Source organism: Microcaecilia unicolor, chromosome 6 (assembly GCF_901765095.1).
Source record: "Microcaecilia unicolor chromosome 6, aMicUni1.1, whole genome shotgun sequence".
In the NCBI taxonomy this organism is placed as follows: Eukaryota; Metazoa; Chordata; class Amphibia; order Gymnophiona; family Siphonopidae; genus Microcaecilia; species Microcaecilia unicolor.
This window is the reverse complement of record NC_044036.1, coordinates 113,490,199-113,515,261: the sequence shown is the minus strand read 5'-3', so window position 1 is coordinate 113,515,261 and position 25,063 is coordinate 113,490,199. Positions and strand designations below refer to the sequence as shown.

The 25,063-nt window shown below is 42.0% G+C and overlaps 1 protein-coding gene across 2 annotated transcripts in view; it reads left to right on the top strand.

Moving 5' to 3' along the window:
* Positions 1-17,821, top strand: part of PRRX1 (paired related homeobox 1) — a 147,795-nt gene extending 129,974 nt beyond the window's left edge. The window contains exons 4-5 of one of the 2 annotated variants that reach the window (XM_030206915.1): positions 11,854-11,935; positions 16,009-16,093. In XM_030206915.1, coding sequence (XP_030062775.1) covers positions 11,854-11,905 — 52 coding nt within the window. In that variant the 3' untranslated portion in view covers positions 11,906-11,935; positions 16,009-16,093. Of the gene's footprint in view, positions 1-11,853; positions 11,936-16,008 lie in introns of both variants that reach the window. The other variant, XM_030206913.1, reaches the window with a different exon arrangement.
* Positions 17,822-25,063: the final 7,242 nt, after the last annotated feature.

Sequence of the window (25,063 nt, the reverse complement as noted above, 5' to 3'; positions counted from 1 at the left end):
TGGCCAAATCTAAGGACTTTTACTTGATTCTCTTCCTTCTTGGCTTATCTGTTATTTTTGACACTGCTGATGTAGATGGACTTGCCTTGAAGGAGCCATAGAGTAGCATAATCAAAAGAGACAACCAAGTTTTGCTGAGGACGTCCTCATAAAACGTCCCAGTGGAAGGGCGGGGAAACCCATATTATCGAAACAAGATGGACGTCCATCTTTCGTTTCGATAATATGGTCGGGGACACCCAAATCTTGAAATTTAGGTCATCCTTAGAGATGGTTGTCCCTAGACTTGGTCATTTCTGATTTTCGGTGATAATGGAAACTAAGGATGCCCATCTCAGAAATGACCAGATGCAAGCCATTTGGTCATGGGAGGAGCCAGCATTTGTAATGCACTGGTCCCCCTGACATGCCAGGACACCAACCGGGCACCCTAGAGGGCACTGCAGTGGACTTCAGAAATTGCTCCCAGGAACATAGCTCCCTTACCTTGTGCGCTGAGCCCCCCCCAACCCCCCCCCAAACCCACTACCCACCACTTTACCCCACTACCATAGACCTAAGGAGTGAAGAGGGGCACCTAGATGTGGGTACAGTGGGTTTCTGGTGGGTTTTGGAGGGCTCACATTTAACACAACAAGTGTAACAGGTGGGGGTGGGGGGTGGGCCTGGGTCTGCCTGTCTGAAGTGCACTGAACCCACTAAAATTGCTCCAGGGACCTGCATACTTCTGTGATGGACCTGAGTATGACATTTGAGGCTGGCATAGAGGCTGGCACAAAAAATTTTTAAAGATATTTTTTTGAGGGTGGGAAGGGGTTGGTGACCACTGGGGGAGTAAGGGGAGGTGATCCCTGATTTTCTCTGGTGGTCATCTGGTCAGTTTAGGCACCATTTTGTGGCTTGTTCATAAGAAAAACAGGACCAGGTATAGTCGTCCAAGTGCTCGTCAGGTATGCCCTTTTTTTTCCATTATGGGTCGAGGACGCCCATGTGTTAGGCATGCCCAAGTCCCGCCTTTGCTACACCTCCGACACGCCCCCATGAACTTTGGTCGTCCCTGCAACGGAAAGCAGTTGGGGGTGCCCAAAATTGGCTTTCGATTATGCCAGTTTGGGCGACCCTGTGAGAAGAACGCACATCTTCCGATTTGTGTTGAAAGATGGGCGTCCTTCTCTTTTGAAAATAAGCCTGATAATCTCTCCTGCAGGAACTGCTGCACCCTTTATGTCCTCAACTGCATTTTCAAACAAAGAGAACAAAAGTTAGGCTCATGATTTGGCCCAAAGCACCAAGAGTGCGGATCCGACATGGAAATCACCCGACTACATTGGGTGCACCTCTTGAAGCCACTGGGAGTCTTCATAGACATCAAAAAAAGAATCACAGCCAAATTAAACTCCTCAATTTTGAACTGTAAAAAGGGCAACATTCAAATTGAGGTTGGTGCTTCAGCCTAAGCAGGCCTAGCAGAAAAGCTAGAGTGGTGGGGTGCTGCTAGAAAATTTCTACTAACGTCTACTTGCTTGTATGTGTCTGCACTGGGCTCTGTTGAATGATATCACCCATGTGTGAGAATACATACTGCCTGCTTGTCCTCAGAGAAGATGTTTTCTGTTACTAGGGACAGAGCTTGCCTGTTGCTCACTATTGGAAATATGATAGTGAAACGCCAATCCCCACTGATAGAACTGTAGGTGGATGACTCCCACTCAGCTTAGAGGGAACAGTGAATGTAGGTACCTAGTTTCCTTTATTGAATACTAGCATAACAGGGTAATAACACACCTAACATTTAGGCACAATCACTTATGCTAGCCACAGAGCATATGTACACCTAAGTGCTGCAGGAATGCATGTAACTTATACATATAACTTACAGAACACTGTGAGTGAGAGCCCCACCTATGTCCTCCCCGTGCTCTGCACCTGTATATGCTCCCTCCTTGCAAATGCGCATTATGTAAGTTAATCGGGTATTTGCAGACTAGCACTTAGACAGCATTCTAGTATTTATGCATGTAAATACACATATACACGCATGCATGTTAGTATGCCAAACATTTAAACAGGTAACACACACGTAAATTTTAGCGCCTTATTTATAGAATTGTTCCGAAAATGTCTCTATCTTAAGTTCATTGGGTAAACTGTTCCATAATTGAGGTGCAGCTCCTTAAATCATGTGATCTTTAGTTGAAACCAACTACAGGACGTTTATTGCGGGAACAACCAGCCAAAGGTCAGTCTAGGATTGGAGCACTTTTGTAGAAGAGTATCTCACCATGAATGGATGAAGGTATTGAGGACCAATGTCATGTAAACTTTGAAACACAAAAGTTAGAAGTTTAAAAATTATCCTCAAATTATTCCCATCTTTTGCCCTTAAGAATAACCTTGGTAGTGTTCTTCAACAACTGTAGCTGATTAAGCAATTTCTTAGGCAAATCCAAATAAAGAAGATTGCAATAATCAAGATGGGAAAGAAATACAGCATGGACCACCTGTTTCAAATAAAAAAAAGCACAAATCTGCCTGACCATCTAAACACTCCAAAAGAACTTCTAAACACGTGAGAAATCTGATCTTCGAAAGAAAGGTTAGAGTCAGTAATGACTCCCAGGCTTTTGATTTTCAACTGCAATTGAATACTAATCCCTCTGAGATCTCATTTGTCCAAAGGGACCAGCTCAGTATTCCTCCCAACCCTGAGCACAGGAGTTTTCCAAGATTGACTTTTAAAAGATTTTCAGTCATCTATTCTCCTACACTATTCAACTAACAGATACCACAGCCAAGGTGCCCATTATGGGAATAAACAGCTTAAAGTCATTGGCATACGAAAGATGATTAACCCCTTGTGGACAAAGCAGTGACCCTAAATCCTGTTGAACAGCAATAGAAATACTGGACCAATCCTCCAAATGTTCCCCCCTAAGGTCACCCTCATAGTTCTCTCAGACATAAAGGTCTCAAATGATGGCCTTGCACTAGATCTAATTGCACTACCAAGTCATTTAAGTCAGAAAAAATATATATTCTGGTTCTACTCGATGAATTCCACCAATATATTTAAGTCCGCTACAGCTTTTTAAACCACATATGTGATCAGTGGTGAAGCATAGTTTTTTTGAAATTGAATTTATTGAGCAGACTAAAGTCTATGATATCACCAGCAAATTTTAGATCGGTGATTCAATGTGTCATTTTATCTAAGCTTCATTATTACTATACAGTTCTATAGTTTATACTCTATGGTAGCTTTGAGACCCCTTCAAGTAGTGCAAAATGCTGCAGCTCGCTTGGTTACTAGCACTTTTGTTTCCAGCATATTTTGCCACAGCTGTTCCATCTGAACTGACTACCTGTTCATATGAGGACTAAATTCAAAGTACACCATCATTGGTAAAGCCCATGTCTTCAGAGTGAATACCATTTTCATTAAGCTTTCTTGCTTCCCACTGAACCAGTTTCTAATCCAATCAGTTTATTTGTAAATGACTGACGAGAAACCATCTCAATGACCTTGCTGAAGTCTAAGCACACCACATCTAGTACTTTCCCCAGTCCAGCTCTGACCTCTTAGTCCTCTCTTCTCTAAACTGAAGAGCCCTAGCTTCATTAGTCTTTTCTCATAGGAGAGATGTTCCATAGTTAGATTGTTCTTTCCTATGTGCTTTATTTTTCATTGTCCACATGACATTTCATTTGCCATCTGGATACCTAGTCGCCCAGTCTTGCAAGATCGTTCTGCAATTTCTTACAATCTGCTTGTGATTTAATGGCATTGAATAATCTTGTGTCATTTGCAAATGTGATCACTTCACTCATTGTTCCCATTTCCAGATGATTTATAAATATGCTAAAGCACAAAAAAAGTACCAAGAGCCTTCAAAATCAGGACAAGTCCTTTTATTCCACAGCATAGATCAATCTTGTATATCAAAGACTCAATCTGATAGAGAAGAGCTTTTAAAGAAGCATTTTCCCTTGACGACAAGGTCCCTAGTGTTTGCCTTCTACTGAGATGCTGAGCATGTTCATATTAGACTTTTGATATCAAACGACCCCTAACGCTGTGCACTGAAATATGGCCCATGTCAGGTCATTGACGCACAAGATTGAGTCTTTGATATTCAAGATTGATCTACGCTGTGGAATAAAAGGACGTCCCATTTTTGAAAGCTCTTGGTACTTTTTTTGTGCTTTGGACTGTGTTCTGTGCTGTGAACCCTCTCTGTGTTGATTTATAAATATGCTAAAATACAGGAGTGCCAGTACAGATCCCTGAGGCTGTCCATTTACCTTTCCTCACTGAAAAAAAAAAACATTTAGTCCTATTGTCTCCTCAGTGGAAGAGTAGCCTAATGGTTTTGGGTTCAGTTCCTACTGCAACCTCTTGTGACCCTGGACAAGTCACTTAATTCTTCATTCCCCTAGGTACAAAATGTAGACTGTGAGCCCAATAGGAACATTAAAAGTATCTGGATGTAATATGTAAACTACTTTGTTTGTACCACAGAAAAGCAGCATACTGAGGATCTATTAAACATAAACCAGCTCCCAATCCACAGGAGGACACTGCCTTCAATCTCATGACTTTGTAATTTCCTCAGGAGTCTTTTATAAGAGACTCTGTCAAATGCCTTCTGAAAATTCAGATATACTATGTCAACTGGCTCTCCTTTATCCACATGTTTATTCATGGGACAAGGGTGTCAGTTCTGAGGGTGCTCTGGGTGCTTAAAAACTCTTCATATCAGATCTGCCTCCTGTGCCACTTTCCCTGGTAGCTGAAAGAAGAAAAGAAATTAAAGAGGTGATGTGGGAGGCAAACCAGGTATCTCTGATAAGGGGGTGCTCACACACCCACAGAACTGTTCCTTCTGGAGGGAGTTTAGATCTGAGATCTGAGTAGAGCCAGGGGGGGGGGGTTCACAAGGTCTTGGGAAGGGAAGAGAACAGAAAGGGAGAGAGAGTAACGAATTGAGCTGGAGGGAGGGAAGAAAACAGAGCAAGAGGACGGAAGGACTGAGCTATAGAGGAGGGAAGGAGAGAGGGTTATCCAAGGATTACACTGGGAGAAGGAGGACGGAGAGAGGGCCAGTTTTAGGATCAATGTGGGGATAGGAATAGAGAAAAACAGAAACTGAATAGTCAATGAATCCACTTCCATCACTCCCCAGCATTGATTCTGTGGCTGGCCCTGGGCACTGAGAATCACTGGAACAATTATACTAAGAATGCATTGAAAAACCTAGAAACATACAATCAAACCCATGAATGCATTGGGCCCAAAGATGTTCAGGAACATCCATGAATCTAGTAATTGATTGTATAGTCTAGTAATGCCAAAGAGATATAGTTTATCTCTACTGTTTTGTTGAAGTACAAATGCATAAAGGGCAATCCCATAAAGTAGCATATAAGGCTAGGTGTCATATACCCACATATATCAGAGAATATTAGCACACATGCAGATAAAAGGCCCCATTAAATAAGACTTACGTGCGTATACCCTAGTCTAGATTCTGTAGCGCATATGTGAAAGGGGGGGGGGGCGTGCATGAGGGTGGAGCCTAGGCAGGCAATGGTGGGTCTCCCAAATACATGTTTAGCTTACCAAATACTGTAGGTTACACATGAATATCATCCCACATAGGTGCGAACACTTATGCCAGCCATTAACATGGTATAAGTGTTGGCAGTCACATATTCGCATGTATGTTGTGCCTGATACCTGCATTCTCTAAGGGCAAATACCCAGAAATGTGCTCTTATAGAATACCAATTGGTGGCATGGATTTTAGTGCTTCTTTCATGGCACCCCATTGGGTGCCCTTTACAGGATTGCCCCCTTAAGGGAGAGCTCTATAAAGTGCACCTAAAAAATCAGTGCTGAAAAAAGCTTGCTTAAGCGCTATTCTATAAGCCATGTCTAAAGTTAGGTGTGGTTTACAGAACAGCGCTTAAATCCCTGGGGTCACATGTAAATTTAGGAGTGTTCATGTACATCAACAAAAACATGGTGCAAATGCCCCACCTAAATTTACACACGGCATCTTCTTATTCTATAATTGCACGCATAACCCAAAACCACACCCATGATCTGCCCTGAACAGCCTATGACCCTCTCATTTCTGTGCCTCCTTTTTTCAGAAAGCACCTAAATTTACATGTGTGCATCTTAATTGATTCCAATTAGCAGCAATAATTGCTTGCTAAGAATCAACTTATTGGCATTAATTGACTCGTTATTCAATTAAATTGCGTGCACAAATTGGGCACATACCCATATTTGCACAAGCAATTTTTGGCAACTTTTTTTTAGAATTAGTGGGTTAATATATGTTATTTACAGAATCATATTAATGTTTGCTATTTTATATAGCAATATGTGCATAGAGCTAGTGATAAAATAGATTCCATACATTTCTTGAAACATATTGAAATTGATCCAGAGCAGGGTGCACAATTCCAAACCTGACAATCAACAAACAGTGTTTATTGGAAGCCAAATAATTCAAACTAATTTGCTTTTAAAATCAAATGTACTTAAATGTGTCTCATAAATATTCACTGTGGTTATCCTGCAAAACTAGATCTGTTTCTGACTTTTCAAGAACCTGAGTTGCACATTGCTGGTTCAGAAATGCACAGCTAGGGTATTAAAATATGCACATTTACCCCCCGGATTCTATATACGGTGCCCAAAATATTTAGGCATCGATCCAAGATGTGCACCCAAGTAAACTGGAACCAATTAGTGCCAATAACTGGGTGCTAATTGGCACCAATTTAAGGGGCCTTTTACAAAGCAGTGGTAGGGCTACCGTGTGTGTAGCTCATGCCAAATCAGCACTGCCACCGGGTCTGCGCGCCCATCTGGCAGTAATTTCAAAGTTGGCGCGTGCTCTTTCCCGGGGTAGAAAATGTTTTTCTATTTTCTACCATGGGGGGTGTTCCCGGTGGTAATCGGCAGCACAGCCACATTGGCACGCGCTGCATGAGTACTGCGCTTGTAGCATATGAGCCCTTACCGCTAGGCCAATGGGTGGTGGTAAAGGCTCAGGCAGTAAATAACCACGCGCTACCTTTAATTCTAGAGCATGGCCATTTACAGCCTCCATTAAAAAAGCCTTTTTTCCCAGCCGTGATAAAAAATGGCCCATCCACACTACGGTAGGCCACTTTTAACCATGGCTTAGTATAAGGACCCCATGCTATTCTATAACAATGTGTGCCCAAACCCCATAGAGTGCACAACCCAAAGGGGGTGTGGCCATGGGGGGTGCATGAGCGAGACAGGGTGTTACTAAAATTTGCATGGTATTACAGAATACCAAGAATGTGTGCCCAAATTGGACACACCAAAATTTACACTTGGTTTCAGCAGGTGTTAAGTCGTGGTGCCAAATTTCAGCACCAAAATCACTCAGTGCTATTCCAGAATTGGTGTTCGTCTCTGAGTGCCTATTATAAAGTAGCATGGGGCGCCGATGTTTTTCAGTGCTGATTTTTAAGGTGACAAAAGTTATCCTGCTCTTGCTAATGTCTTTGTTGTAAAATATGTTAAATTACGTATATGGGAAGTATGATTTCATCTATAAAACCTTACAATGAATTCACAATAAATTACTAGCTTATAGGAAATATATCACAAAATTATATTAACTACTTTTCACCAATCTTTGTTAGAAGTCTTTTCATTTCTACTTCACATGTACTAAGAAATTGGATTGAATTTATCTACCTAAAGACTTATGTGCGAAGTTCAAAAATAACATTATTTGGAAACTTTTAAACCAATGAAGTTATCACAGTGTCCCTTGATGCATGTGTTAATTCACAGATCATAGGGATTTCAAGGGCTATGGTTTGGATGTGGTTTGGACAACGCTTGGGCAGGACTACATATATATTCACCATACACATGTGTGGGGAAAAGTTCCATGCCAGCTTTTACACCTGCTCATCATTAAAAAAAATTGTTTGTTTTGGCTACGGCTTTATACTAGGGATTAAGGGAGTCGCTGTCCTTAATTCCATGTAGTCTTTGTCCACCTCCAAAATGAAGCCATGTTAAAATTGCTGCCTCACTATTTAATTGACGGTACTTACATGTGTGGGTTTGTAAAATGAAGCAGCTTCCACATACAGTATAAGACCAGATACCTCCACATGGAAGCTGCTGGGTCCATGCTGTTCATTTTTTAAACATAGATCATTGCAAAATAGCTGCTCTTGTTGCGTATGTCAGCACATGCACATGCCCTCCTGTACGTATCTTAGAAAAGGTTTTAAGTCGGCTAATCCTTTTCTAAAATATCATGGTGTAATTATTCCAGTGATTCTCGGAGCCCAGGGCCAGCTGCAGAATCAACATTGGGGAAAACTGAGTACATCTTGACCTGGATATCACAATTCTGATCTCTGAGTTCTATGTAGAATAGGGATTCATAGGTGTAAAAGGTGAGCTCAGAATTATGAAGTGGTGTTGAATACTTCTAAAGATTATTACCACTGCTCACCAATGTGGAATAAAATCACAAAAAATAAGTTTAAAAATATCCACAAAACATAAACATTCCCAATATTCTTAAAGTCATTAATTCACTTATCTTTTGTGTACTTTTCTTGAGTCACCGTTCACAACCTCACAAACAAACTCACTTGATTGGTTTAAAAGTTTCCAAAGAAAAGTTGTTTTTGAATTTTGTAGAAAAGCCTTTAGACTGATAAGTTCAATTATATGTATTAGATCATGTGTGAAGTATAAAAGGAAGAGACATAACAAAGATCAGTGACAAATAGTTAACATAATTTGGAGGTCCTTTTATTAAGGCGCACTAACAGATTTAGCGTGCACTAAATGATGACACCCATAGGAATATAATAGGCATCTTAGCATTTAGCATGTGTTAATTGTTATCACATGCTAAATCCATTACTGTGCCTTAGTAAAAGGACACGTTTGTGAGGTATTTTCTATAAACTAATACTAATAGATTTGTGGAGTGGGGGAGAGGATCTGTTGTAAAATACAATTGATTAAATTGAGAAGTCATATGACATTGCAGAAATCTCTCCAAAGATCCAGTTAAACTTTATAGTATATCAGATACTTTCTCCCATTTGATAATTATGGAGAAAACCCCTTGTGAAAATGGCCTTAAACCTATAATCAGACTTTAGAGCAGGTTTACTTAAGACTTCTGTGGTGTTTTATGTCTGGCAAAGAGACAACCTTCCCTGGGAATTTGCCTGCAAAAGTATCCTTCTACTTATCAAATTAGATTTACAATTATTTGGCTGAGTAAGTGGTGATTCCTCTCCATGCATTTGCCATGTTTGCCAATCTTGGAAGAGGTAAGTTTTTACTCTTAGAATTTGCTGTACCCATATGCTGCAGGAAAAAAAAATCTGCTTTCTTATAGTGATATAGAGAGATAAGCCAGATCTTCTGTACTTTCCTTTCTTTTCTTCAGAAAGCATGAAAAGACTCAGAAAACCTTTTTTTAGTTCAACTCGTTTTTATTGTATTAAAAAAAAAAAGTAACATATAGCAATGTGTCAAACAGAAAACAGAATGAAAACACAGTATGCCTGCCCTCCCTAGCCCCACCCCCATCCCAACACTCATAGGATTGAACAAACGTATACTTGTTATGAAAGCAGCTCAAATCGTACTTTCAAGGTATTCTCTAATGCAGGGCTTCTCGTCTTCTGGGTACACCAAGTCCCATTGGGTTTTCAGGATATCCTCCATAAATATTCAAGAGATAGATTGGCATGCACTTCCTCTTTGGTTTGCAAATCTGCCTCATGCATATTCATTGTGGATACCAGAAAACCTGATTGGACTTGGTGTGCCCTGAACTGGGATGAGAACATCTGCTCTAATTGGTGACCAAGTTGTCAACTGTGCATCTAACCGCCCCGGTTTCTCATCACATCAATCTTTTTTTGAAACGATTTTATCCTCTCCCATTTGTATGTATGAACAACAATGGGAAGAGAGAATTAATTCCTGAGAGGTCCAAGAGTAATCCTCTTTATTTCACTGACCTTGCTTTCTCAGCAATGCACACATAGAATCATATTTTTTAGACTTATTTTAAGGATGATATTTTGGATTCTTTTGTTTGTGAATTCCATGCAGTATGAGTTGTATGGAGAGTCCAGTTGTTCTTGTCTTATTTTGGTTCTTCCAGTAGTAGAAAGAGCCATGTTACCCTATTAAATCTAAGTGCAATTAAAAGAAAATAAATAAAGTATAGCTATAAAATATACAAAGATGAGAGCCCCAGATACAATGTCTTGTTTAAGGAAAGGCATCTTAGTAATCCCAAAAGCATGCATTTTTCAATGTGTTTTAGTCTTAGAAAGGTATCCTGTCCACATAAGTACTTTGTTGGTTTTCCTTTAACTGTGCTCTTCCAGATACTCATACATTTCCAGTAATAATTGCTGTCCACATAAATGAGCCCAGGAAATGTCTCTTTTACTTGTCCTAGTCCTCCCTATCCATTCTACAGAGTCTCAGCTAAAACAAGGGGCTCATATGGCCTTAAAACTCCAGTACATAATGCAGCATTATTACCAAAAGTTCAAAATACCACATTGTATTCAAACCTTCATTGAAAATGAGCTACTTTCTAATCTACCAACCAATATGTCCAATTCAGAGTTAATTAGTCAATGCTGAAGGTAGCGCCTGCCGGTTGGCATTCAATGCCTTTTGCCTTAGAGATTATAATGGAAACAGCCATAAGTTGAGTCAGGATACCTCTATGATTACTTATGTCATATAGAGTAGTCGTACGCTTTAAATGAAAGTTCAAATGAGATATATTTATAGTATTTGCAGAGATTTGATATATCACACTTTGAAAACTCCCCCATAGCAGTTTATAACCAAATTAGCAAAGCAGGTACCATAACTAAATAAAGCATCAAACAAGAAAACAAAAAGTGTCCAATTGAGAGGAGATGAATTAGCACACGAATAAAAACCTGATACGATCTTATCTGACCAGACTAGGAAGGGAGAATTTTAAAGAGGTCAGTCTCTACTGCCAAAGTTAGGAGTCCAAAAAAATCTGTTTGACAAGCTGTAACATTTTTCAAGGAGGTGCGTTTTTAACCAGATTTTCTATAGGACAACTCCTGACTCAGTTCTAAAGGAACCGAAGCAAAACCATCCAGCCTAAAATGCCAACAGTAAAATATTTGTAAGTATGAAATATACCCTTATGTTTTAGTTGGCATTTTAGATTGGACCTTTTTGGTTCGGATTCAGCTGTGGTCCAACATTAGAGTCTGGAGCATGTATCAGTTCTAAAGGAAGCAAATTCTAAAAGTAGGAGCCCAGTAGCTAAAGGTAGATATGGTGAACGTTTGACAGATAAATGTGATAGGAACGGTGGATGAGTGGTGCTTAGACTAATGTTGGGGAACTCTTGAATCACAATGAATATTGAAGCTGGAGATGAGGCCAGTTAGGTCAAATTTTTAAAAAACCCCAAAACTGCCACGACTACATGAGCTTCCTCGGTCATTATTATTTGTCTTAGAACAATGAATCTTTGACATCTGCAGCTCCAGTTTTTGGCCTTTTATACCCTTTCTCAATGTGTGCTTGTCACGTTGTATAGGAGGGAACAAGCCACAGTTGAATCATTCATCTCTTTTAGTGATTTTGTGAGTCATTCCTTTACCTATTAGATATGCTCCTCCCCCTTTTGTGCTTCCTGTTGACACAAGTGAAGGAAAGAATTCTCATTTGTCAAGAACAGGGAAGATCTGGCTTATGGTCTGGTAATTGACAGCAGATTTTTTGCCTCCTGCTTCTAGTGGCTGGAGTCAAACCCCCAAGGTGAAAACTTATCTGCTGCAGGACTGGTGAGGAGGGGAACCTGGAAAAACACCACTACTGGTGAGTAACTGAATTTTCCAGTTCCCTAGATAAAGATGTGAAACCTAACTTTGCATAGGTTGTCTAAGGTAGATTAAAGGCACCTCCAAGTTGAGACATTCAAAATGTGCAAACTATTTTAGGAAAGGCTCACTGAATATGGAATCATCTGTACAATATCTGTAAGAAGAAGGGAAAAACACATGTAGTTGGTACTATATACAACAGAAACAACCATTTTATAAAGAAACATTTTTTAAAAAAGAGTAGGATCACATGGGGCTTTATCTGGGGGATTCTATATATGGCAACTGCAGTTGTGTGCACAAATCAGTATACATTTCTGATTTATGCATGCAACGTAATTAATTAATGAACCAATCAATGCCAATAATTGGCTGCTGACAACCAATTATTGGTGTTAATTAGCCTTGGTTGGGTTTTATGTTTTGGGGGCGTTCCCAGAATTTACACACATTGTTACAGAATAGATCCCATCATTTACACCTGCCTTCAGCAGACATAATTGCCGGTGCCTTTAGTTAGTTGCCATTTATGTGCTTAGCGATATTCTATAAAGTGCACATATCCTTTATAGAATAGCGCTCAGTGCTTGAATGTTTCAGCACTGAATTGTTGGCACCATTTCTAGAATCTAGTCCTATATATGTAAACTACTAATTTAGAACCTACACATGTGAGTACAAGATTTTACAAAACTGAACATCCAAACGCATCCAGTAAAGGAGTCAAGCTGCAAAATGTTAATTTTTGGCATTTTGAAATATTGAGTAAATCCCTGCACCTAAATGTATATGCAGTGGGCCATATTTAATAACTATGCATGTAAATTTTGGAACACCTATGAAATGCCCATTTCCCCACCCAAAGCCATGCCCCTTTTGAATTGCATGCATTAGAATTTAGGTGCAGTTCATTACAGAATATGCTTAGTGAGTTATGTGTGTAAATTCTAATTATTGCCAATTAGTGCTCATTATTTCTTGTCAAGTGCTGTTATCAATACTGATTAGCTTGTTAAGCCAATTAAGCCCCTTTTTTGTTCTACGCATTAGAATTTAGGCACTGTGCGTTACAGAATACACTTAGCGAGTTTTGCACACTTTTGGCTCCTAACCACTACTCAATTCCCCTATCCTTGTTCCTTCTCACCCAGTACTTTCCTCGCCCTTAATCGTCTTGTCTGTCTGTATTTTTAGATTGTAAGCTCTATCAAGCAGGGACTGTCTCTCTGTGTCAGGTGTTCAGCACTGTGTGCGTCTGGTAGCGCTATACAAATGTTAATAATAATAATAATAATTATTATTATTATTGCCAATCAGTGCTCATTATTGCTTGTTAAGTGCTGTTAGCAACACTGATTGGCTTATTAAGCCAATTAAGTTAGGCACATTCTTATAGAATATGCTTGGATTTCGGCACTGAATGCTAGGCACAATATAAATAATCCAGTGGTTAGCATGCACTAAATCCATTAGCGTACTTTAGTAAAAGGATCCCTAAAGGGGTCTTTTACTAAAGATTAGCTCGAGTTATCTGCAGCAGGGCCCGTAGGAATAAAATGGGCCCTGCTGCAGATAATTCGATCTAATCTTTAGTAAAAGATCCCCTAAATGAGTTATGCGCATCAGTTATAGAATAGCACTTAGGACTAAATTCAGTATCCTGCTTATTTTCGAAGAAGGCTGGCCATCTTCCGACCACTTGGCCGGCTTCACTTGGTTCATTTATTTTTAGGACTAAGCCTCAAAAAAGTGCCCCAACTGACCAGATGACCACTGGAGGGAATCGGGGCTCATCTCCCCTTACTCCTCCAGTGGTCACCAAACCACTCCCACCCAAAAAATTTTTTTTTACCATTTTTGTGCCAGCCTCTATGCCAGCCTGAAATGTCATACCCAGCTCCATGACAGCAGTATGCAGGTCCCTGGAGCAGTTTTAGTGGGTGCTGCAGTGGACTCCAGGCAGGCGGACCCAGGCCCATCCCCCCTACCTGTTACACTTGTGATGGTAAATGTGAGCCCTCCAAACCCACCCGAAACCCACTGTACCCACATCTAGGTGCCCCCCTTCACCCATAAGGGCTAGGTAGTGTTGTACAGTTGTGGGTAGTGGGTGTTGGGGGGTTTTGGGGGGCTCAGCACCCAAGGTAAGGGAGCTATGCACCTGGGAGCAATTTGTGAAGTCCACTGCAGTGGCCCCTAGGTTGCCCGGTTGGTGTCCTGGCATGTGAGGGGGACCACTGCACTATAAATGCTGGCTCCTCCCATGACCAAATGCATTGGGTTTGGCTGGGTTTGAGATGGCCGCCATTAATTTCATTTATCGGCAAAAACCAATGTTGGCGATCTCTAACACCGGCCCAAATGTTGAGATTTGGCCGGCCCCGACCATATTATTGAAACGAAAGATGACTGGCCATCTTGTTTCTATAATGCGGTCAGGTATATCGCTTTCCGGGGCTGACCTTAGAGATGGCCGCCTATATAGATGGCCGGCCCCATTCGATTATGCCCCTCCACATGGCGTCCACATTTGGGTGCTGAAAATAATGTATGCTGAGCGCTATTCTGTAAATGGCCTCTGAGTTGGGCGCTGTTTATGGAATAGTGGGTAGTTCTGGGATCTGCATCCAATTTTTAGGCATGACGATTTACACCAACTGAACCCTGGTGTAAATACACGCTCTTAATTCTATTTATTTTATTTTATTTATTTATTTATTTATTTTACAGAGGCTTGCTATACTGCACAGGGCCAGAGTTGGCTTCTATGCGGTGTACAATCAATCATAAAAGCTGCGAATGAAAGGGGGAGAAAACACACACAAAAAAGTATGCATGAAAGGTACTGATCGGTGGGATATGCAGTTTCAAAAAAGTGAGTTTTCAGAGCTGCTTTAAATTTAGCAAAGGAGGATTCCAGACGAATATGTGTGGGAAGGGAATTCCAGAGCCATGGTCTGGCACAGCTGACAGCAGTAGAGCAGGTAACATTATTATTCAATCAAAAAAAGAGGGCAAAAGAGTCAAATTAACACATTAATTCTCAAAAATACTCTCCTACATGTTGAGCTAAAGTACTTTCCCAAGCTTCAAAACAATTTGTAGAGTACAAAAAATCCTGAAAGGAAAAAAGCCTCACTTCCCTCACCTCCACCTATTGCAAAAAAGGATCATAGGCATTAAAAAACCCTGCTATAATTAACCCATTGTCCCCAAGAATTAATGAAAGATCCCAGGCTCTGCACCCCGTGCTGTCTTTTCATAGATTCTGTGACTGGTTGCAGAAGGTCCGACTGTTGTTTTGAAGCTTGGAAAAGTACTTTAGCTAAACATATGGGAGAGTATTTTTGAGCAGTAGAGTGGGTGACATTGAGGCGAATAACAGAAGGAGGGGGTAGCCAGACTGAACCAGAGGAACAAAGAGACCTAGGAGGAGCATTGGGTATAAAAAGGTGTGACTGAGGGGAGGCGGGATTTAAAGACAAGAATACAGAGCTGGTATTGGATTCGAGCAGAGAGAGGCAACCAGTATTCTGAATGGAGCAGTGGTGTAATGTGGTGTGACTCTCTAGTGAATTCCCCTGTCCCGCTCATGCCTCTGCCATGGCCATGCCTCCTTTTCAGTTGCACGCTAAAGGATTTGCGCATGCATCTTTATAGAATCCTAGCAAAATGCACATGTAAATCCAAAATGCACACGTAAATGCCAATAATTGATTATTAGCGCCCAATTATTGGTACTAATAGGTTTGTTACTCAATTAAATTGCTCATGCAAATTGGGCACATGCCCAAATTTGTACGCTCAATTTTAAACACCCCCCTGTTATCACCCAACTAGCGCTTATGTGTATAAGTATACAATTCATACGCACAAGTGCTAGTATTCTACAATTGTAGCATGCAAATGTACATTTATCACTACAGGTTCTAGAATGAGGGGATATTAGTAATATACTTGACCTCTGTAATATGCCTCAGATGTACTGGGAGGCCTGGAAGCTTCAATAGAAAGCAATAGTGCTATTTTGGAACAAAATAATAATTCATTTTTTTAATGTTTCCGCAGTGCCATGGCTACTTATTCCTCCGCTTGTGCCAACACTAATCCTGCCCAGGGCATGAATATGGCAAACAGCATTGCCAACCTGAGGCTGAAGGCAAAGGAATACAGTCTACAGAGGAACCAAGTGCCAACTGTCAACTAAAAATATGGCTCCAGAATACAAAGGAATACTTGTAAAGCATCCTGCTTCCCAAATATTCACGCAGAAAAGAGGACTATATACTGGCCAAACACGGACAAGAGCAGGATAACAAAATAGACCTGGTTAAAACTCCTCTTTCCTTTGTGATAATGCCACCAGCTGCAGTTCTATGTTTTTTTGTTCGAGCTTTGCTCAGTATACTACGAGCTTCTCCAGTTAACATCTCATAGTTATCTTTTTATGTCAGGACAATAAAAGAAACCTACAAAACTATCTGAATAAATACCATAGCTTCCACTATGGGCCCACTCCTAGCCTATTGCCACGTCATCCTTCTCCCAGGTTCCCTCTTCACATTAAGAACCTACACTGCCCAGCCTAGTATCATTTCCTCACCTCAGTTTGTCATCTGCCATGTCAGTCTCCTCTACCAGTTGCAGAACCGATCCAGCTCCTCAGGCCTTTCCTTCTTTTCGTATTCATCACAGCCTTCAGAAAATAAAAGCTTCTACTCAATGAATTGCAATCAGGCAAATATCATTATTAGCAATCATAAAAAAGATTCCAAGCTGTTCTCTGGGAAATGCACTTGGAAGAACATTCTTCCAGGATGGGAAGGTCTCAGATTCCTTCAGGGATGGGAAAGTGTGAGGTTCAGGTGATGAGAAGAATCCCAAAACAGTGATAAATGTAATGTCCCAGGAGACAAGAAGCAGAATTATGGAGGTGCAGGAGATTTTAAGGTTCATGATGTAAATCACCTTCATCTGCTACTGAAAAGCTGTGAGCAAAATTCAAAAAAATTGGTTTCACACACAGGTTGGGAAGAAGAACCTTGTAGGGATGGAAAAGTGTAGAATCTAGTGAATAAAACCCTTGTAGAAACTGCACTCACTAGGGTGAAAAGTCCTGTAGAAGTATATGAATGCAGGATAGAAGGTTTGAAATGAAGAACCGGATAGGGTTTGTAGAAAGTGAATTCCATGGTTCTGCAAAAGAATAATCTCAATACAGGACATTTGAGTTCCATGGAATGAGAAAAATCCTTGCAGACTGGGAAGCAGGCAGAATGTTCAGACGCAGAAATAGAAGAATGGTGGAATAAGAGGAATCCAGTAGGACTGAGAAGGTATAATCTCTGGGAGGATCCTGTATGGATGGGAAGATGTGACCTTTCTTTCTTGGTTAGGTGGTGGGATCCTGCAGGAGTGGAATGGTGCCAATTCCATGAATTGGGCAAGGAAAATACTGTAAAAGTAGGAAGGTGAGAGCTCCAGAGGCTGGGCAGGAGAATCTCAGAGGGATGGAATAGAGGAGGCAGAATAAGAAAGCTTCCCAGCAGCACTATCTTATTCCTGAGTAGGGGAAGGCAGGCATGATAGACTGAAAATGTCATTAACCTTGTATTTTTCTTATCTTTTACTTGAACTGCTGCAAAGTTACCTTTGAGATCAATGTTTATTGCATATTTGTATAAAATTCCATGGATGTGGAGATTAGAAATATTACTTTCCTTTTACTGCTGCAAAAGGAAAAGAAACTCTTCACTCCTGAGGAAATGAGCTTTGCAGAATAATAGACTCGGGACTTGTAATTATTCTCTGTTTGTTTTTATGTTTTGTACCACTGATAAGGAGTTGTCAAAATGCATTTCTGTATATATATATACATGCAAGCTTGTTAGGTTTAAAATTTTTTTAATTAAAATATAGCACATTTGAAACCTCTGGATGGTTGCATCATAATTACATTCTGTTTTATTTGCCAGCACTTTTGTACATGGGAAGAAATGGAGGTGCTTCAGCTGTCCCTCCAAAAATACAAACAAAAGCTACTCTCCTTTGGCAGGATCAGTGAAATGTATTTTGTGTTTCATTACTTGATTGATGTGAAGGACCTGGGGAGGTGAAGGAGGGGCACACCTTCCAAAAACTTCGACCTGTGTTGTGGTATGCATAATCATAAAACATAAACCTGGAAAATCTGCAGCAGAGCACCTTGTAGGAGTCTATTCAATAAAGGAACATAGCTGTCTACATTTTTCTATGAAATGTACTTCCATTTAAGCATGAGCCCTTATGTCATAGAACTGGTGGAAGTGTTAGTACGTAATTACCACAGATTTGCACATTATGGGGTGAATTCTATAAATCACACCTAAAACGTTGGCGCTGAAAAAACACTTAAGCGCTATTCTATAAGTACATAAGTAATGCCATACTGGGAAAAGACCAAGGGTCCATCGAGCCCAGCATCCTGTCCACGACAGCGGCCAATCCAGGCCAAGCGCACCTGGCAAGGTTCCCAAACGTACAAACATTCTATACATATTATTCCTGGAATTTTGGATTTTTCCAAGTCTGTTTAGTAGCGGTTTATGGACTTGTCCTTTAGGAAACCGTCCAACCCCTTTTTAAACTCTACTAAGCTAACCGCCTTCACCACTTTCTCCGGCAACAAATTCCAGAGTTTAATTACATGTTGGGTGAAGAAAAATTTTTCCGATTTGTTTTAAATTTACTACACTGTAGTTTCATCACATGCCCCCTAGTCCTAGTATTTTTGGAAAGCGTGAACAGAAGCTTCACATCCACCTGTTCCACTCCACTCATTATTTTATATACCTCTATCATGTCTCCCCTCAGCCGTCTCTTCTCCAAGCTGTATAGCCCTAGCCTCCTTAGTCTTTCTTCATAGGGAAGTCGTCCCATCCCCGCTATCATTTTAGTCGCCCTTCGCTGCACCTTTTCCAATTCTACTATATCTTTCTTGAGATGCGGCGACCAGAATTGAACACAATACTCAAGGTGCGGTCGCACCATGGAGCGATACAACGGCATTATAACATCCTCACACCTGTTTTCCATACCTTTCCTAATAATACCCAACATTCTATTCGCTTTCCTAGCCGCAGCAGCACACTGAGCAGAAGGTTTCAGTGTGTTATCGACAACGACACCCAGATCCCTTTCTTGGTCTGTAACTCCTAACGTGGAACCTTGCATGACGTAGCTAAAATTCGGGTTCTTTTTTCCCACATGCATCACCTTGCACTTGCTCACATTAAACATCATCTGCCATTTAGCCGCCCAGTCTCCCAGTCTCGTAAGGTCCTCTTGTAATTTTTCACAATCCTGTCGCGATTTAACGACTTTGAATAACTTTGTGTCATCAGCAAATTTAATTACCTCGCTAATTACTCCCATCTCTAAATCATTTATAAATATATTAAAAAGCAGCGGTCCTAGCACGGACCCCTGAGGAACCCCACTAACTACCCTTCTCGATTGTGAATACTGCCCATTTAACCCCACTCTCTGTTTCCTATCCTTCAACCAGTTTTTAATCCACAATAGGACATTTCCTCCTATCCCATGACCCTCCAATTTCCTCTGTAGCCTTTCATGAGGTACCTTGTCAAACGCCTTTTGAAAATCCAGATACACAATATCAACCGACTCCCCTTTGTCCACATGTTTGTTCACTCCTTCAAAGAATTGAAGTAAATTGGTCAGGCAAGATTTCCCCACACAAAAGCCATGCTGACTTGGTCTCAGTAATCCATGTCCTCGGATGTGCTCTGTAATTTTGTTTTTAATAATAGCCTCTACCATTTTCCCCGGCACCGACGTCAGACTCACCGGTCTATAATTTCCTGGATCTCCCCTGGAGCCTTTTTTAAAAATGGGCGTTACATTGGCCACCCTCCAATCTTCCAGTACCATGCTCGATTTTAAGGATAAGTTGCATATCACTAGCAGTAGCTCTGCAAGCTCGTTTTTCAGTTCTATCAGTACTCTAGGATGAATACCATCCGGTCCAGGAGATTTGCTCGCCTAAAGTTAGGAGCAGTTTATAGAATAGCACTTAAGTGCAGGGGTCAGGCATAAATATAGGGGTGTCTGTTTGCATCAACGAAAATGTGGTGCAAATGCCCCACCTAAATTTATACACAGAATCCCCGTGTTCTATAATTGCATATGTAACTGGAATCCACACCCATAATCTGCTCAGAAACATCCATGACCCTTCCATTTCCGTGCCTCGTTTTCCTGAATGCGTGTAAAATTTAGGCATGGATCACACATCTAAATTTACATGTGTATGGGTTAATTGATTTCAATTAGCTCCAATAATCGCTTATTGAAAAGCCAATTATTGGCACTGATTGGCTCGGTAGTCAATTAAATTGCATACACAATTTAGAATAAAGACAAACAGTGATAGGTGAATGAAACACACAATTTTTGGCAAGTTTTGTAGAATTAGGGGGTATTTATATTATTCTGTAAGTTATTCATTTAAGTTTGAGTCCTGCCCATGTGTACGCCCCCCCTTGAAAATATACTTTACGGGCTAGATTCTATATATGGTGCCTGAGAAATGTGCACACAAAAATATTTGCCTATTCTCTAAAGTATGCCTAAATTTTATAGAATAGGTTTAAATTTCCATGCAGCATATAGAATATGCCAAGCGCCTCTCCATGTGACCAAATTTGGTCGCGTCCATTTAGGCCTAAATTAGACACAGAGCGTGTGTATTCTATAATAATGTAAATAGATTTTAGAAATGCCCACGACTCGCCTATTCCACGCCCATAACCACATCCCCTTTTCAACTATGAAACTTGGAATTTACACGCACCATGATACAGAATATGCTTTGCGAGTTGTGCATGTAAATCTTAATTAATGCCAATTTGTGCTGATAATTGCTTGCTAACATCCAATTGACAGAGCTGATTTGCTAGTTAACCAATTAAGTTAGGCACATTGTTATAGAATACGCTTCAGTTTCCGCACAGAAATTAAGGCGTGATTTATAGAATTTGGGGATATGTAAGTTAAGTGGGTATTTGCAGAACAAATGTAGGCAGAATTTTGGCATTGGTGAGTGTGTGTGCACACAGATAATTAATGGGTGTGTAACTGTTAGTGCCTATGAGAGTCTTTGGGCGGGTATATCTCAGAAGCAATTGAATGGAGGAGTAGTTGTGATCAGGAGCGTAGCCAGACTTCGGCGGGAGGGGGGGTCCAGAGCCCAAGGTGAGGGGGCACATTTTAGCCCCCCCCCCCCGGTGCTGCCAAACCCCCCCCCCCCCCGCCATTGCCGACCCCCTCACCGCCGCCGTCACCACCACCAACAACTTTGACCCCTCCCCCTGCCGACGACCCTCTCGACCCCCGTCCCGCCGCCAACCCTCCCCTGCTGCCGCCTACCTTTGCTGGCGGGGGACCCCAACCCCCGCCAGCCGAGGTCCTCTTCTTCCGGCGCAAGGCTTTGTTCTGTTTCTGTGAGTCTGACGTCCTGCACATTGTATGTGCAGGACGTCAGACTCAGAAACAGAACGAAGGAAGAAGAGGACCTCGGCTGGCGGGGGTTGAGGTCCCCCACCAGCAAAGGTAGGCGACAGCAGGTTGATGGCAGGAGGGGGGGGGGTTGAGAGGGTCGTCGACAGGGGGGGTCCAGGGCCAAATCTACGGGGGCCCAGGCCCCCGTGGCCCCACATAGCTGTGCCCCTGGTTGTGGTTAGGTCAGCAGATTGAGAAACCTGGGTTCAAATCCCACGGATACTCCTTGTGATCTTGGGCAAGTCACTTAGGGGCCCTTTTACTAAGCCACACAGGCACCTATGCATGCCCCATGTGCGTCACTTTTGAGTTACCGCCGGGCTACCACATGGCCCTTGCGGTGATTTCATTTTTGACGCACATCTGAGGGTGGTAATCGGCATTTTACGTGTGTAGACCATTACTGCCCAGTTACAGCGTGAGACCTTCTCGCTAGGTCAATGGCTGGAGGTAAGGTCTCAGACCCAAAATGGACATGTGGCAATTTTCATTTTGCCACATGTCCATTTTCAGCCAAAATAAAATAAAGGCATTTTTTATAGGTGCGCTGAAAAATGATTCTGCGCGCACCCAAAATACGCATTTACACTACCGCAGGCCATTTTTCAGCGCGCCTTTGTAAAAGGGCCCCTTAAGCCTCCATTGCCCCAGGTTCAGACTTAGATCATGAGCTCCCTGGAGATAGGGAAATAGCTGAATGCAACTTGTCTTCAAATGCTATTGAAAGGTCATAAGCTAAATCCAAATCTTGTGCTAAAATTATCCCCACAAACTTTGCATCCATGCAGGTACCTTATTTATGCAATATGGGCCAGATTCCATTAATGGCGCCTGAAAAATCTGAGTGGAACAAATTTCTGCCTAAGCGTATTCTATATACAACTCCATGGTAGATCGATCAACTTGGAGTCTGTTGCTGTTATGTTTTTCTCGTTGATTGTTCTAACCCAGGGGTAGGCAACTTTGGTCCTCAAGAGCCGCAGACAGGTCAGGTTTTCAGGATATCCACAATGAATATGCAGGAGATAGATTTGCATACCATGGAGGCAGTGCTTTCAAATCTATCTCCTGTATATTCATTGTGGATATCCTGAAAACCTGACCTGCCTGCGGCTCTTGAGGACCGGAGTTGCCTACCCCTGTTCTAACCTATTGTTTTTATAAGGGGAAGTCTCATATATGGTCAAATAATAATCTCTTACTCACTCACTGGTGAGGCTCATTCTGTGCTGGTTTGTAATCATCGACAAAACCCCCTTTCTCCTTTCGGCCAAAAAAAGCAAACAGGATGCTAGGAATTATGAGGACAAGGATGGTGAATAAGACTGAAAATACTATAATGCCTTTGTATTGCTCCATGGTGCGTCCTCACCTTGAGTATTGTGCTCAGTTCTGGTCACCGTATCTTTAAAAAGATATAGCAGAATTAGAAAAGGTTCAAAGAAGAGCGACCAAAATGATAAAGGGGATGGAACTCCTCTCGTATGAGGAAAGGCTAAAGAGGTTAGGGCTCTTTAGCTTGGAAAATTGATGGCTGAGGGGAGATATGAATGAGGTCTACAAAATCCTGAGTGGTGTAGAACGAGTAGAAGTAAATCAATGTTTTACTCATTCCAAAAGTATAAAGACTAGGAGACAATCGAGGAAATTACATGAAAATACTTTTAAAACAAATAGGAGGAAATATTTTTTCACTCAACGAATAGTTAAGCTCTGGAACTCTTTGCCGGAAGATGTGGTAACAGTGGTTAAGTGTATCTGGGTTTGAAAAGGTTTGGACAAATTCCAAGAGGAAAAGTGAGAGGCGATTGAAGTTGGTCCAAATGCGATCGGCCGGGCAGACACCCATTGGCATGGCCAAAGATTCCAGGAAGTCGTCCACATCAGAGAGGCAGCTAACAGTTGAAGACCGCAAGGTTAGGACTTTCTCATTGAAGTAAGTTGCAAGTTGGGTAGCAGAAGGAAGATCAACACTTGAGAATTCTAGATTACGGGTGTATAGGAAAGAGTTTAACAGCTGATATATCTTTTTAGTGTCCCAGCCAGCAGACTGCAGCTTAGATGAAAAGTAGGCTCACTTTGCTTGCCGGATGGCATACTTATATTTGCATTGACAGCTTTTCCAAGCCCCCAGAGCAAGATCCGTTTTCCGTTTACGCCAAGTTCTTTCCAGTCATCTAGTCTCTGTTTTTAGGGCTCTGAGATCAGCAGAGAACCAGGGAGTTGATTTATGGATGTAGAAAGTTTTGAGATGAAGAGGTGCAATATAATCCAGCACAACCTTGCATTTGTTTTCCCAGTCTGAGAGGTAGGTGGGCTTGTCTGGTTGCAATTCCATGCCGTAACTATAGAGGGACTTCCAGAATAGGCTGGGGTCGATGACACCTCTAGTGTAATATTGACGAGTCTTATAAGGCTGGGGGCAGCCTGAGGTTTGCCAATGTAAAGAGAACTGCAACTTAAAGTGCTCCGACCAAGTCGTTTCAAGCCAGTCAATATCATGTAGGGAAAAATTCTTATCATCTAAAAATTTAAGTGAGAGGAGATCTAGAGAATGACCTTTGCAGTGAGATGGACCAGTAATAGGGCATTCGAGGTTGCAAAAGTGGAGAAAATCCAGGAACTGGGATGTATCCGGAGAAGAGGGATTATCTAAATGGAGGTTGAGATCGCCCAATAGGAGTATATTCGAGTTATTCAAGCAGATGTGAGAGATGAAATCCAGTAGCTCCAATTGACTGCTAGACCAGGCAACCGGAGGTCTGTAGAACAGCACACAGACTAAGTGGCCATGAAAGGAGGAGTGATGAATCTTGACGGCTGCGATTTCCAGCGATGAAGATATCAAATCCGAACTTGTGTCTACCGTGAGGTAGGAACGATAAATGAGTGCCAGCCCACCACCTCTTTTGTCTATTCTGTCCCAGTGGATGAGCTTGTAGCCTTTCGGGCAGAGATCTAGCACGATGGCGTCTTTAGGTGTTCTGATCCAGGTTTCCATGATGAACAGCATATCAAGAGCATCAGAGAGGATCCAGTCGGAAATCAGCTCAGGTTTACTCACTGCCAGGGGCGTATCTGGAATCCGGCGGTAGGGGGGGCCAGAGCCAGAGAGGGGGGGCACATTTTTGCCTCCCTTCCCCCCCCCCCCCGCCTCTCTCCACCCCCTCCCCGCCGTCAACCCTCCCCTGTTGCTTACTTTTGCTGGCGGGGGGCCCCAACCCCCGCCAGCCGAGGTCCGACCCGCAATCTCCATATTTCGTCTTCCTCCGTGGCCATGTGCTTCAAGGAAGTAACGCTGCAGTGCTGATTGGTTGAATCCAGTTCGGCGTCTGGAGATTGCGGGTCGGACCTCGGCTGGCGGGGGTTGGGGCCCCCCGCCAGCAAAAGTAAGCAGCGGGGGAGGGTTGACGGCGGGGAGGGGGGCCAGGGCGAAATCTGCGGGGGCCCAGGCGGATCTTGCGTTTATATAACCCACTCTGAATGATTGGAATTGCACAGGTTTTGCTCGCACAAGGGGAACAAGTGTATGATGATATTGCATGTTAAGATGGGACTTAGA